Source organism: Oculina patagonica, chromosome 3 (genome assembly GCF_052425735.1).
Source record: "Oculina patagonica isolate OP01 chromosome 3, crgOcupat, whole genome shotgun sequence".
In the NCBI taxonomy this organism is placed as follows: Eukaryota; Metazoa; Cnidaria; class Anthozoa; order Scleractinia; family Oculinidae; genus Oculina; species Oculina patagonica.
The window spans coordinates 1591975-1606447 of NC_135760.1; the positions used below are offsets into that span (position 1 = coordinate 1591975).

The window sequence follows — 14473 nt, forward strand, 5'->3', positions numbered from 1 at the left end:
GACAGAATACCCACCAGAGGTCTGGCAGGTGCCAGGTGTCACTGAAAACTTTGAAGCAAGCAATTTGAAGTTCAGTTTCAGGCAAAGATAAAATTGTTTTCTTTCACAGGTCGAATTCAGCATGATTCTAAAACACAAGACATTACCAAATCGTTTTATCACCTAGACTGAAGTAACACCAAAACAGTCCAAACCTTAGCAGTGAAACCACTCCCTTGACTCGTGGTTTCACCTATCAAGTTTTGAACATTTTATGATAATTATGATTTCATGCTCAGCCTGGGTTTTTTGCAAATAAATAGTGTTTTAGTAGTAGACACTATAAGGACAGCAGTCGGAGAGCTACAGTTTTTTGTTGTTGTTGTTCGTGAGTTAGATTTAAAAGTTAATTTTTTGTTACCTCTTAAGCCCTATGGTCAATAACATTATAAAAAATCTCCGTCACAGATCCAACAACTAGAGGGCGAGATGAGACCTCTGAGAGATGGGGTACAATCATTGACATCTCAGAAAGATGCACTGTTAGCTGAGAAAACTGCTCTGAAAAACGAGGTGAGAATGGCTTGTTTAATAACATGTGGGAGGTATTTTTTACATGCATTTTGGCCAAATCAAAATTCCCCAAACCTTTTAACATGGGTGGTTTCCTTGTTACACAATAAAAACATACCATACCTTTATAAAGAACTAAAGACAAAGCAAGTTATGAGCTGCACAGCTAGGCCTTAATTATGAATTTAAGTATCAACATTCCTTTTTCTTTTTATCAGCTAAAGAGGTACATTGTGCCTTTTGAGCAAAATGTGTCCAAACATTTTTCATCTTTTTTAGCTGTTTCATGTCGTCTTAACTGTCAGTACACATAAATTTTTGACTATGAAGCTACAATTTTTTTTTTTGGCAACAAAGTGTAATTAGAACTTTCAAAAATACACTTTGAATGTCTTCTGGGTTAACATTTTCTTAAAATGGATCTTTTCTTCCTGGGCGTGCAATTTTTATGAATTATTTCAAAGTAGAGAATGCCAGTAATACTTTGTAGAAACTTGTCAATGGAAAATTAAAAGGTAATGTCATAAAAACCAAAAATGAAGTTGTACTTAAAAAATGCACAATATTATTAAAGCTTAAACTTAAACCCCATGAATAGATTGTTCGCTGGACGGCAAAAATCAACCAGTTGACAGAACAGTACAAGAATGTTGATGCTGACGAGTACAAGAGAATGAAAGAGGAAAAGAAGCAGTTTCAACAGCAGATATCCAGCCTTAAAAATGACAATCAGAGAATGAGAACTCAGGCTGAATCACTGAAGTCTTCTTTGTCAAAAACACAAGGAGAGCTAGTGGGTCTGAAGGTAAATCGCTTAACTTCTCTGCAGGCAGTCTCTATAATATATCAGTAACTGTTTCTACTTTAAGAAAAGAATTGCAACTAGCCACCAGGACAAGGCTTAATAAGGTCACTAGGAGTTTTTGTTGTTTCTCGAAAAGAAGAAAAAAAGGCTTTGGGTGAAATGTTCCTTTTCTGAAATTGAAGTCTAATGCCAAAAATTCAGTTACACTTGAGCATGTTCAAAAATGACCTAAAAATCAAGGGAACATTATTGCCCACAACTTTTCAGTTGTTACCGTCATTGGAAATGGCGAAAAGGGGTTGTGGTGGTGGTGTAATTTGTTTTAAAAAACTTTTATGTGTGTATTGACAGAGATAACAGCTTGTTAAAAAGGGAAGGGGGATTTGAAATTGGCTCTTTATAAGGCTGAAAATGGGAAATACATGTATCTTTCCAGGCAATGTCACAAAAATCAACAGAGCAAGTGGGAAGTTTGAAAGAAGAGCATCAGAAAGAACTGGCTAAAATTCAGGAAGAAGTGGGAGCACTTAAAACCTCATTAGAAGCCAAAACAAAGGAAGTAAACGACAAGAACACTACTCTACTTCAGGTGACAATCTTAACTAGCATTGAGGAATCACTCATTAAGCTAGTAAACTACATTGTACATTCTAATATAATTGTTTTCACGTAATTTTTTCTTCAAGTTCAATAATGTTGTGTACATTAGAAAAGTGACTGAAGGTAACATTCATGACCTTAGACTTTCTTCAGTTCGAAAATGCAAGCTTGTAGTCTAATTGTAAAATAAACTGATGGCTTAACCAGACAGGACGTCATTTTCACACAACTCAATTGTTCTTCACAAGTTTTCACTTAAAACATCAAGTGTCAAAAGGTGCTGTTCTGAATTGAATGTGTGTGGTGATTGCAGGTTAAGAGAATAGCTCGTCGGTACAAGACCCAAGTTGATGAGCAAACCAAAGAAATGGAGGAACTAAAGAACAAAGTGAACGAGCCTGGACAAACTGCAGCAGAGGGAACACCAGAAGCAACAGCAACAGCAGCTACTGCAGCAGCTACTGCAGCAGCAGCTGCACCGGCAGAGAATGTGGATCAGACATTACAAGAAAACAAGATCAAAGAGCTAACAGAACAAGTGACAAAGTCTGAAGAGGAGGTGAAGAAACTGAAGAAAATAGCTCGTCATTACAAGACACAAGTTGATGAGCAAACCAAAGAAATGGAAGAGCTCAAGAAGAAGGTGAATGAGTCTGGACAGTCGGCAGGAGAGGGAACAGCTGCACCAGCCACAACGGCAGCTGCAGAGAACGTGGATGTGGCATCATATGAGACCAAGATCAAAGAACTAACGGAACAAGTGACAAAATCGGAGGAAGAGGTGAAGAAACTGAAGGAGCTTGATGAACAGAACAAGGTTAGCTAATGAATTGAAAACATTTTGGCAAAAGTAAGAACAGTACTGTTTCCAGGAACACCTGGTGGTAAACTGTTGGCATACTGTCAGGCAACGATCTACTGACAGTCTTGTGTGGTAGTTATTTTTTACAAACACCAACATTTTTGTCACATATCCCAAAAACAAGATGATATGCTTTTGTTATGAAGGTATCTTGATGAATGTGCCTTGTATTCCTAATTCTATGAAGGATGGTATACTGAGCTTGATATAGTGAAAAAATGTTTTAAAGACAACAAATTAAAATTTGAGGAAAAAGAAAGGTAACTTTATCAAGGTTATGTTCAACAATAGGGTGACATAACCAAATTGTAACTAATCTGTAAATAGAATATAAGTTAGTTAATAGATAATAACGAACGCTTTTCGGAGTCTTCATACTTTTTTTAATTTCAAAAATGAAATATTACTTTTTTTTTTTTTTTTTTTTTTTTTTCCCCCTTTTTTTTTTTTTTTTTTTTTTTTACTAAAGTTAGGATGTAATCGAGTTTTACTTTTTAAGGGGGATGGCTATAAATGACAGAATGGTAAAAGATAAATGGCATGGGGCTAAATTATTTCAAGAATTTAGGATATTTTATTGCATTTTTCACCTGTTTTTCTTTTTGTTCTTGAAGACATTCCTGAAAGAGAAGGAAGATAAGAACAGAAAAGTTTTGATACAAGCCAGAGAAAAACTACAACAACTTACAGGTATGCTAGTGAAGAAATCAAATTGAAATTATTTTGGTTGTTCAACAGAAATAGCGGCTGTCCATCAGCCCCGGGTTCGGGTTGGATAATGCATCCACCGGAATTGCTCCCATCGGAGCCTAGTATGCTACACTATCCACTGGAAGTGATTTATGGTGGAGTGTTATCCAGCTTCGAACAACTAGGGCCTGAATGTCAATTTTAAAGTTCTCCTTTCTTTGTTGTCATCAGCTACCAAGGATAGACTGAATGCAGAGAATGAAGATCTAAAAAAGAAACATAAGTCTGTAAGTGATGAAAAGGAGACTTTAACCCAACAACTGAGTGAACTTGAGATGAGAATAAAGGTCCTGAACTCACAATATGAAGGAAAAATAACAAGGCTAGAGAAAGAGTTACAAGATGCTAAAGTTCAGAAGGAACAAAATGGGAAGGCAGCTGAGGATATGAAGAAGCAACTGGATGAGAACCAACAGAAACAAAAACTGTGAGTTGATGCCTACTAAGTGTGCATATATATAGACATCTACATGTTAACACTAATATATCCATACTGGTATGTGTCCCTGTAGAGAATTGTTTAATGTCTTGAAAATAGACCTTTTTCCTGTAAAATCTGCCATCAAGAAAATTAGGCAAACATATTACAAAAGACAGAGTTTGTACGAGAATTTCAGGGATTTTGGTGTAAAATTGAATTTCTGCACTATTTATTGATCGTAAATGTACAACAAAAGTAAATGATTTTACTGATGAAATTCAAAGGATGTAGCATTGGTGGGAAACCTATATCCATGTTTTTAGTTTTCCATTCATTTGTCTTATTAAAATGGCCAGAAATTTATCTTAACTTTACGATTCATAAATAGCTCAGAAACTCAACTTTATGAATTACGTTTTTTGACATTAAAATCCCCGAAATTCTGATACAAACTTTTTATTTTGTGACACCTTCGCCCCAGTTTCAAAATGGCAGATTTTTTGCCACAAAAACCTGTATTCAAAACTGAGCAGCTTCCAGTCGGGGACAAGACATAGATCTCTTTCAGGTAGATTCTTGTCTGATCTCTCTCGAATCAGGTACAGTTAAGTATGTAAAGAGAGACATTGGTTTACTAATAGGGTGATTGCAGAAATGTGGTGGGATGTGCAGAGAAAAATATTGAGCGTTCTTGATTTTTTCACTTTGTATTCAGTGACCTTGAGAAACACCAACAGAAGATCCAACAATACCAAGCATTGATACAAAAACAGCAAATGAAAATCAAGTCTCTTTCGGTCACTGCATCAAGTTCCATATCAAGAGCTACCTCAGGAGAGGCATCTGGGGCAGAGACAACTACAGCACAAGGTTGGTAAAAATGATTAAAGGGACTATGTCACGGATTTTAACAGATTTTTGAACAGCCAAGATTTATACTTGTGTCGTAGGAACCATAAAAATAATGGTCCATTTTTATTAACAATTGTAATTTTAGAGAACTAAAACTGTTTAAGGTGACTCGATCGAAATAAATGACGCGCTGTATGCCTGTCAAAAATTTCTAATAACTTCACCATTTCTGACTCGATTTCCCTGAAACTTTCGCATTTTACTCGAAATTTATCGAAGATTAATACGCACGTCAATATGTCTATGTAATGATCGTGAGTTTTGCGCGATGTTAACTTTATTGAACACACCTATTTGGATGAAACTGCTATTTACAGAAAACTGAGCGCTAAGATTTCGTTTAAACTACTGCAATTAGCTCGTTATAACATCTTATTATGACTCTCTAAGTTTCCCAAAAATCGTCGGAACAGAAACCTCGATACAATTTGATCATCAAAATATTAATCTCGGGCAAACTTCGAGGCTTGGAACGCTCCAGCGCTTCCACATTTCGCCCAAAAGTACCATAACCGAAAACAAAGAAAGTTCAATGCATCAGTTTTGACAGCTCCAAATCACATTCGGCTATTTGCAACGATGAAAAAGTTTGAGCAAATATTATAAACTCACCATTTTCGTCAAAATGTAGGAAGGTCGCCAAATTTACGTTTTTCTGAATTACACGAAAACTAACCGTACGAATTGATTAAAACAACTGGAACATTAAATTAAACATCTTACACAAACTTTGTGCTACTTTACATTTCTGGAGCTGCCTTGATTTGGATGAAATAATGTTTTAAAGTGAAGCACTACTCCAACTCTCTTGTGAAAACGGCCATGTTGTTGTTTGGCTTCTACAGCTTACGCTATGCAAATTTCCTTGGAATTAACGACAATTTGAAAAATTTGCACATGGATAAGGGGGGGTGCATTGACAGTGTTCAGTTGCTTCATGTTCTGATATCAGAGGTGTCCTTAATTTATGCCACATGAAATTTAAAAAGGGTTGGTACTACAGTTGAAATTAACGCATTGTAGTCTGTTTATTGTAATTCAAATAACCGCTGTCTTATGGGGTAAAATGCGCCCCCCTTATCCATTTGTAAATTCTTCAAATTCTCATCAAATCCAAGGCAATTTGCATAGCGTCAGCTGTGGAATCCAAACAGCAACATGGCCGTGTTCAAAAGAGAGTTGGAGTAGTGCTTCACTTTAAAACATTATTTAATCCAAATCAAGGCAGCTCCAGAAACGTAAAGTAGCACAAAGTTTGTGTAAGATGTTTAATTTAATGTTCCAGTTGTTTTAATCAATTCGCACGGTTAGTTTTCGTGTAATTCAGAAAAACGTAAATTTGGCGACCTTCCTACATTTTGACGAAAATGGTGAGTTTATAATAATTGCTCAAACTTTTTCATCGTTAAAAATAGCCGAATGTGATTTGGAGCTGTCAAAACTGATGCATTGAACTTTCTTTGTTTTCGGTTATGGTACTTTTGGGCGAAATGTGGAAGCGCTGGAGCGTTCCAAGCCTCGAAGTTTGCCCGAGATTAATATTTTGATGATCAAATTGTATCGAGGTTTCTGTTCCGACGATTTTTGGGAAACTTAGAGAGTCATAATAAGATGTTAAAATGAGCTAATTGCAGTAGTTTAAACGAAATCTTGGCGCTCAGTTTTCTGTAAATAGCAGTTTTATCCAAATAGGTGTGTTCAATAAAAGTAACATCGTGCAAAACTCGCAATCATTACATAGACATATTGACGTGCGTATTAATCTTCGATAAATTTCGAGTAAAATGCGAAAGTTTCAGGGAAATCGAGTCAGAAATGGTGAAGTTATTAGAAATGTTTGACAGGCATACAGCGCGTCATTTATTTCGATCGAGTCACCTTAAAAGCGGGTTTGCCTGTGAATGTAAAGGGATACGTTAGCCAACGTTTTCATTTTTAAGTTGTTTCCGTGTGCCTTAAAAAAATCAATATTTATAGCTGAAGTTTGATTTCTTTACCCAAATAAAAGGTATATCTGTAAATGTTCAAAGATAATGTTTTTCATTGTCATTTGGTAAAGTTGCCACCACTTATATAAAAAAGTTTCAAATCTGCGAAATCCCCGTGTCATAGTCCCTTTAAAGTTTACATAAATAAACAACCAGGCTAAGAAAGAATAGAACTGCAATAATGTGAAAAAAAAAAAAAAAAAAATTAAGGTGGCTCTGAAACCAGAGATAACTTTGCAAAAAGTCGTAACATGCTGATCATTACAACTCAATAATAAAGAATGGGGGTCACCGGACTTTTTTTTTTGAGTAATAAGCACTAAAAAGAACAAATAAGGGTGTCTTTAACAGGGTATACTGTTGCTATCGTAACCAGTGAGGTCATGAAAATGACCCCAGCTTGTTCAGGGATGATTGGACATTTGTTTGATATCATTGTTGTAGCAGCAACTGTTTAAGATTTGTAGTACTGACCTATCAAAGTATAAGAGCTTAAAAGTGCTGGAAACCATTTTCTGTAGGACATGCATAGCTCAACACTTCAATCAATGCTTTATTGCAGAAACACCAACCAGTATCATTGTAACATCAGCACCACCAATATCACTTGTACCACCGACAGCAACAATAAAACCAACCACCACCCCCACACCAATCAAACGATCAGGCCCAAAGGCAAGCATTCGACCCATAGCAGTTGCACCAACACAGAGTACCCCCACTCCCACAGCAACTGTTTTACCCACAGTCACCTCCACCCCCTCAGAAGCTGTGAGTGTAGCTGGAGTAGTAAGGGTTACAGGGACAGTGATTTCTACAGCAAGCAGCGTGTCGACCTCTGTACCAACAACGGTGTCTGTCCGCCCGATCACCAGCACTGCTGAAGTGGAACAGCAACAGCCTTCTGAGTGAGTAACTTACGACGTGTGCACAGCAAGGGCCCTTTTTAATGTCTCCTGTCATTTTGTGAAAGTAATTTAGGCGTTCTGTGTCAAACAGTTGGAGTTTCCCAGATGGTTTTGTCTTGTAACTCAAATGTGCCATTATACATTTTTTCCATATTGTACAGAATTGGTTACCTCTTCAATACCTAGCAGTAAAATATTAACCTCTTGCAACAAAAACAACTATGCAAGTCACAAGGAAAAAGGATGTAATTTTTTTGTGGAAAACATCTTAACTGAAACTTAAGTTCTCCTGTGGAAAATTGTGCAGAATTGATAAAAATTAAGATCTTAAACAATAATATTAATTAGCTGCTGGTAATCTAAAACTTTTGATTGTCTTATTGCTCAAAGCTGAAGTGTAGGAAGACAGGCATTTTTTTGTGAGAGAAGCATGTTTTAGGTGAGATAAAATAATAATTGATTTTATTAATGATTTTGAATTTTGTCAGAGGAGAGCCAGAGGTGTCATCCACAGAAATTACAGCTAGTGAACAGCTGCAACCAACTCCGTCCACAGCTGTGGTGTCTGGCAAGAGACAGAGAGATGAGCCTCAAGTGACTGACAGGTATGATGGACACACAGACAGTGACTTCTAAGTTCTAAACCTTATAAGCATAACCCAGCGTCTGTCTATTGGCAAAACGTGCCATCCGTTTGGCTACACAGGTGCCTTCTATTGATCGTTAGACCGCTCTCAGAGCATGTGCTCAGTTTTTCGCTGAATTTTTTCAACAAATCCTTCAAAAAATCAACTCTAGCGATATCATGCGTTTAATAGATCAGCTACTTGGTTATGCCAAAACTCGCTCTTAGTTACTACTGGCTTTTGATAGTTGGTAGAAACCTCGAGCTTGCCGTCTAATTGTATTATGTTGACACTGAGCTGATTTAGATTGGAAATCCACAAATCTAATTTGTTTTCCCACTGTTTTTTATTTGCTGATAGAACACAATCACATGCACGTTGCTCTTAAAAGGGAAAGTTATGTGTGATTTTTGGCTCAAAATTACAAAAAATTGTAACTTTTGGATTGCAATCCTTTTGGTGTCTAGTAAAAGACTACTCGCTCTTGTTTTTTGTGAGTTATGTTAAAGGCAATATATACACCACATTTTTTTTAGAAGTACAGCTGAAGTTGTGGAGGGCACTAGTACAGAAGATGAACCTGTGTCAAAGAAAATAAGGACTGCAGAGGTTTGTTATGATTAACAACACTTATGTGAGGGTTTGCAGTCTATCTTGTTCTATAAAGTGCAATGCACGTTGACTTAATGGATAGGGCATATACTATAACGCAAAACAAAACAAAACCACCAAAATAGAACGAAACAAAACAAAACTAGCCTGTATTTCATTCCGACTTGCCTGCTGTTGGCTTTAACTCCGGTTTGCTTGCAGTTAGCTTCTACTCTGGTTTGTTTGCGGTTAGCTTTGTTGGTTAGATTTTGTTTTGTTTTGGTAGTTTTGTTTTGTTTTATTTTGGGGTTTAGTACATACCAATGGATAGGGTGTTGGACTCTTGATGGAGCACTTCTGGCAAAAAAGGGTGCCATGGTCATTATGTTGTGTTCTTGGACAAGACACATTACATTACTGTCACAATGCCTGTATAAAGGCTGCTTTTCACTGAGCACAATCGCAAGCATGCACATATGCATAAGTGCATAAGAAGAAAAAATGCACTCATTCTTCTTATACCGCCCTCACTAAGTGTCGTCATGGCACTATTAGCATAACAGTAGGTACAGGAAAACAAAATGGTTCAATGATCTTGTGCTTATAGTTATGTTTATGCCCCAGTGATTCTTTTTGAGGACAGCATAAGAAGAATATTCGTTTGTGCTTGTGCTTGTGCCCAGTGAAAACTAGCCTTAAATAGGTATAGGTTTATAATGAGATCTTCAGACAAGTGTTTGTCCTCCATTGTAGAATAATTTGTGTCCAGATTCTGATTAAGTGTTATGAGCTTTATCGTGGTAGAATTACAACTGGTTACAAAAATAATTGTTTTATCTTATTTAAACACTAGCTGCAGGTTGAAGGTGAAGTAGGAACATCACAAGAGGAGGTTGTAGAAGACACAACTGCCGAGGGTGCAGGTGATAATCAACTAGAGGAAGAAGAAGCGAGTAAGGAAGCAGATTTCGATTTTGAAGTTTATGAAGGCGAAGACGGGGAAGAGGAAGAGGAACCAGAAGAAGAAGGAGAAGCTGAAGGACAACAGATTGTTCAAGCTACAGTTGGGGCTCCAGAGGTTGTGTTGATTGAAAGTGATGAAGATGAAGAAGAAGTAGATGAGGAAGAGGAAGAAGAAGGTGATGAAGAAGAAGAGGAAGAAGGGAAGAGTATGAGGAGGAAGACGAAGAGTACCCTGAGGGTGAAGAAGGGGAGATGGAGGATGAAGACGAGGGGGAGGAGTATATGGAAGAAGAGGGTGTTGAAGAAGATGTTGAAGACATTGACGAAGATGAAGAGGAGGAGACGAGGCAAGAGGTTGTTGAGGTGATTGATGATGATGACATTGAGGAAGATGTTGGTGAAGCAGTGCCAATTGAAGATACGCAGATGGGGGAGGAAGTTGCAGAAGAAATAGAAGAAGGTGGGTAGTTTGGTTTCCACAATTAATGTCACAGTACTGCATGGAATATAAATGTAGTACAGTGGAACCCCGATATAACGATATGCCAAGGGAGCAGTAAAATAATATTGTAAATCGAAACTCCCGATATAACGATATGGCCGTAAAATGACCGAAAATAGTGTTATATCAGGGTAAACCTAACAAGCCCTTTTTACTGCATATTAGAGGAGGATAAAGAGAATAATTTTGATAAGAAGGCTTAGAACACAGTATCATTTTCGTTTATCATCATACAAAGCTGGCTTTAGGAACGTAGAGATGACTCGATTACCGCAATGTTATTGCATTAAATTCGATGTTTTGCAAATAAAATGTGACTGTGTACCGATAATATCGTTATATCAGGAGGATTTTATGTTCGGTCCGCTAAATTCTCATCGTTATATCGGGAATATCGTTATATCGAAGATTGTTATATCGGGGTTCCGACCCATACATTTTACTGTAACTTTTGCTGGGACATAGAATATTCATCGTTATATTGGGAATATCGTTATATCGAGGATCGTTATATCGCGGTTCCACTGTACATAGTTTATTTATCCTGTAAACTACGAGCAAGTGAAACAATGTTTAGTGTAAATTTGGCCGGTCCTTGCTGCTCTTACTCGAAGTTAAGAAAAAGTGCGAACAAACCATTGCCTTTTTAATGACCATTTACTGAATGGCAGCTTTCAAAACCAACACAACATGGAGAGTTCAAAGATTAGGCAGAATAGCCATGCCTATCCATGAAAAAATTCTTTTTTAGTTTTCTAAGTTTTAAAGGTCTGCCTTTCAATTGCTTTATTTTTCTTTTTTTCTCACAAACATGGTTGAGTTTTTGCATTTTATAAAGTGAATTTTGTCATAATACAGTATTTTAAAGCAGCATCCTTTTGCCAGGATAGAACAAAAAAAAGTTTCTACTCAATCGACTTTCTATGAGCAGTACTCAGTTGGGCTCTATTCCTCACTTACTATCCTTTCAAGGAAAACTAGAGCTAATAGCTCAATAATTACTATTCCATAAACGTATTGATCTGTTATCAGCAGAAGAGGATGTCACTGAAGGAATGCAAGAGGGACAAAATGAGCTAGAACAAGCTGAGACGTCTGAGACAAATGTAGAAAGAGAAATCTCTACAACAGAACCACTTAATGTCCCAGGAACTGTGGAAGGTCAGTTATTAGAAGGGGCCCAGAGAGGTACACCAACTACAACAGCCTCATTTCCACAACGACTCCTGAATGCCAGGTCCCATTTGGCTCCTTTTTCATTCCCTCAGGTAAGTTGTTTAATTTGTGAAAAACTGTAATGCCTTAAGATAAATAATTGCATACACTTACAAGAAAATGTAATTGTTGATTTTGTAGCCCTCCTGAATACATCCGCTCCCACAAGAAGCACTTGCCAATCTTTGAGTATCTACATCTTCATCTGCACTTGGTAGAACATAACAATTTTAATAATAAAATGAATGCCCGTTTCCTTCTGCCTCTGTTTCGAAATGAGTCCTCATGATTTAACTTTTCATATGAAAATGAGTTAGATTTGCACCTAAATGAATTTGCAGTTGAAACACATTTTCATGTGAATAGTTTCACACAAAGATTAGTACTGACACAAAGGCAAAAAGCAACTTGGAAATGACCTAGCTATAGTCTTGAACCTTTGAATGAACTGATTACTTATTGATGAAATCTCGGCTACCTAACTGTGAAACTTAACCCTTTACCCCCTAAAGCAAATGGCCATTTTTCGTAAATTAAAAAGTATAAATCAGATAACTATGTATGAGACACCATTTGAAAGGTGTTGATCAGTAAATTGCATAAAATACTTAAAAAAGTTGTTTATCTCCGTAAATTTTAGGTATACCCCTAAACTATATCTTATTGTGCAGCTCTCAGTGTAGTGGTTAATTTCAGTTATGTTGCATACCACAAATGTATCAGGCAAAAAAGTTTCAAAAGTTATAGGGGTGGTCAATCAAATCACAAATAGGGGGGAGGTACAATTTTATGCTTCTAAGATGCAGTTCAAACCATACACATTTTCGACCTTGTGTAAGCTAGGGGGACATCTCCTAAGCCTTCAGTTGAACTGTGCTCCCAAGGTTGACTTTGCATACAGCAAAGTAAAATGACTGCTTAGGTTTGTTTACTGCCTTTTAAGCCAGTGTCTCTGTTACTGATTTTATACAAAAAGATGTGTGACCTCACCCTCTAAACTTAAACTTAAATTTTTATCACCTCAGGGCCAACCAGCTCCAGGTCCCTTCAATGAAGAAGAGGACTGTATGGTGCCCAGTACGCCCACGTTATTTGTACCAAAAAGAACAGATGGTTTTGCAGAGGCTATAAGGTAATTCATAGATTTATTTAGTCCCAGGGTGAAGGTGAAGGGAAACTGGAACTACTAAAGGCATAAAAGTGCACCTTGAGAACACTTTACACTTGTGCACAAGTGATCATCATGTGTTTTTTTACTAAAATGTTTACAAGAAGTGCACATCAATGTAACATTTTGATGCCATAATAAATACCCAAACATTGACTAGCATGGGAGAGCATTTCTTCAACAAATTGTTGTCCTCTCATAGTTGACCGATGTGATTCTATTAGGTAGCTATCTGCTGCCATTCCACCTTTAAACATCATATCTGTTTGTTTTTTTTACTATCAGCTCACCACAAATAAATCGTCCATCATTCTCGTTTGCTGCACCAGGTGAAAGTTCTATGTCAACTGGTGGGGTGTTGGAGCTTGGTATGTCAGATGAAGGTGAGTTTACAGTCAGCCTCAACATAACAGTTGAATTTCGTACTCGACCCTCTACCAACCTTTTCTCTTTTTTTTTCCTCCCTTTTTTTCCGGTATGTAGCTTTTCTTCTTTCAGTTAGTTTTATTTTTTAGAACTAAAGAAAATGAGTATGTAAAAAGTTAAGTTTTTTCTTTCCCCCTGGTTTTTTTTTTGGGGGGGGGGGGGGGGTTTTTTTTAGTTTTAAAAAAAAAAAAATAATGAAAAAAATATAATAAAAAAAAAAAAAAATAAATCAAATGTTTTCATGGTATGGTTTAAGTCATCAAGGTTTGTGAGGTGCAAGTTGTCTGATTTCTAAAATAAAACCTATGACAAACAGTCACTTGCGATTAAAAATAGTATGTGCTGTTGATTAATTAAATAATTGCTAGGCTTCCTTTACCATACTGCAAATGTGGCATACTTGGCCCGCAAACTTTTAACTTAGGGTGGACTTTCTTGCTTAAGTGAGCCTGTTGTTGCCTCACTTAACAACATTGTGCTTACTAGTACTGTGGGCTTTTAATTCAAAATAAACCTTTTTAGCATTCAAATTTCTTTGCAAAACATGTAAACTGTTAAACCAAACTTGTTTCTGGACCCCAGGTACAAAGCCTCACCTAAAGATAATTTGAATTTCAAGAAACATCTTGACTTAGAACACCGATTATACAAATTGTGGGAAACATTTTGAAGAGAATTTTGATTCTTTCTTATTTTGTCTTATTTGGTACATTCTGTTGCAGGGCTTCGTGTGGATGACACACAAGTGGACCTTATGGGGGGCTCAGATGAGGCTTCCAATGAGAGGCCCTCCTTTGTAGTACCTACAGGTAGGGCCGTGAGGAGGAAAAGGGAGAAAAGGGGCTGCACAAGTTGTCAGGAAGATGTTAAGATGCACAGGAAGGCAGAGAAGTCTACGGTTTTAACGATAGTAAAGCACAAAATTGGAAGGCAGAAACAAGTCACCTTATTACTTAACCAGTCTAAAAGAAGACGAGGTAGAAACACAGGTAGATCAGTTAGATTTGGTGCTGGTAGATGAGCACTTGTACACTTACCGAGGTAATGCTTAACTGGTGTGTACTGATGTACATGTTTCTCCAAATCTTACTAGTTATTTTGTTTTGACGAAAATGTGCTGAAATACAAAATTTCCACGGACTTTTTGGGACTTCTCTGTCTCTTCATCAGCGTAGCCGCATTTC

The 14473-nt window shown here is 37.0% G+C and overlaps 1 protein-coding gene across 1 annotated transcript in view; it reads left to right on the top strand.

The window, feature by feature from the left end:
* LOC144646063 (nucleoprotein TPR-like) overlaps positions 1-14473 on the top strand; it is a 51921-nt gene that overhangs the window by 33409 nt on the left and 4039 nt on the right. The window contains 16 exon segments of the mRNA XM_078505588.1: positions 448-552; positions 1151-1357; positions 1794-1946; positions 2271-2774; positions 3434-3509; positions 3741-3996; positions 4706-4860; positions 7453-7798; positions 8287-8403; positions 8961-9033; positions 9869-10175; positions 10178-10438; positions 11513-11743; positions 12716-12827; positions 13149-13246; positions 14012-14278. Of these exon segments, the coding sequence (XP_078361714.1) occupies positions 448-552; positions 1151-1357; positions 1794-1946; positions 2271-2774; positions 3434-3509; positions 3741-3996; positions 4706-4860; positions 7453-7798; positions 8287-8403; positions 8961-9033; positions 9869-10175; positions 10178-10438; positions 11513-11743; positions 12716-12827; positions 13149-13246; positions 14012-14278 (3268 nt within the window).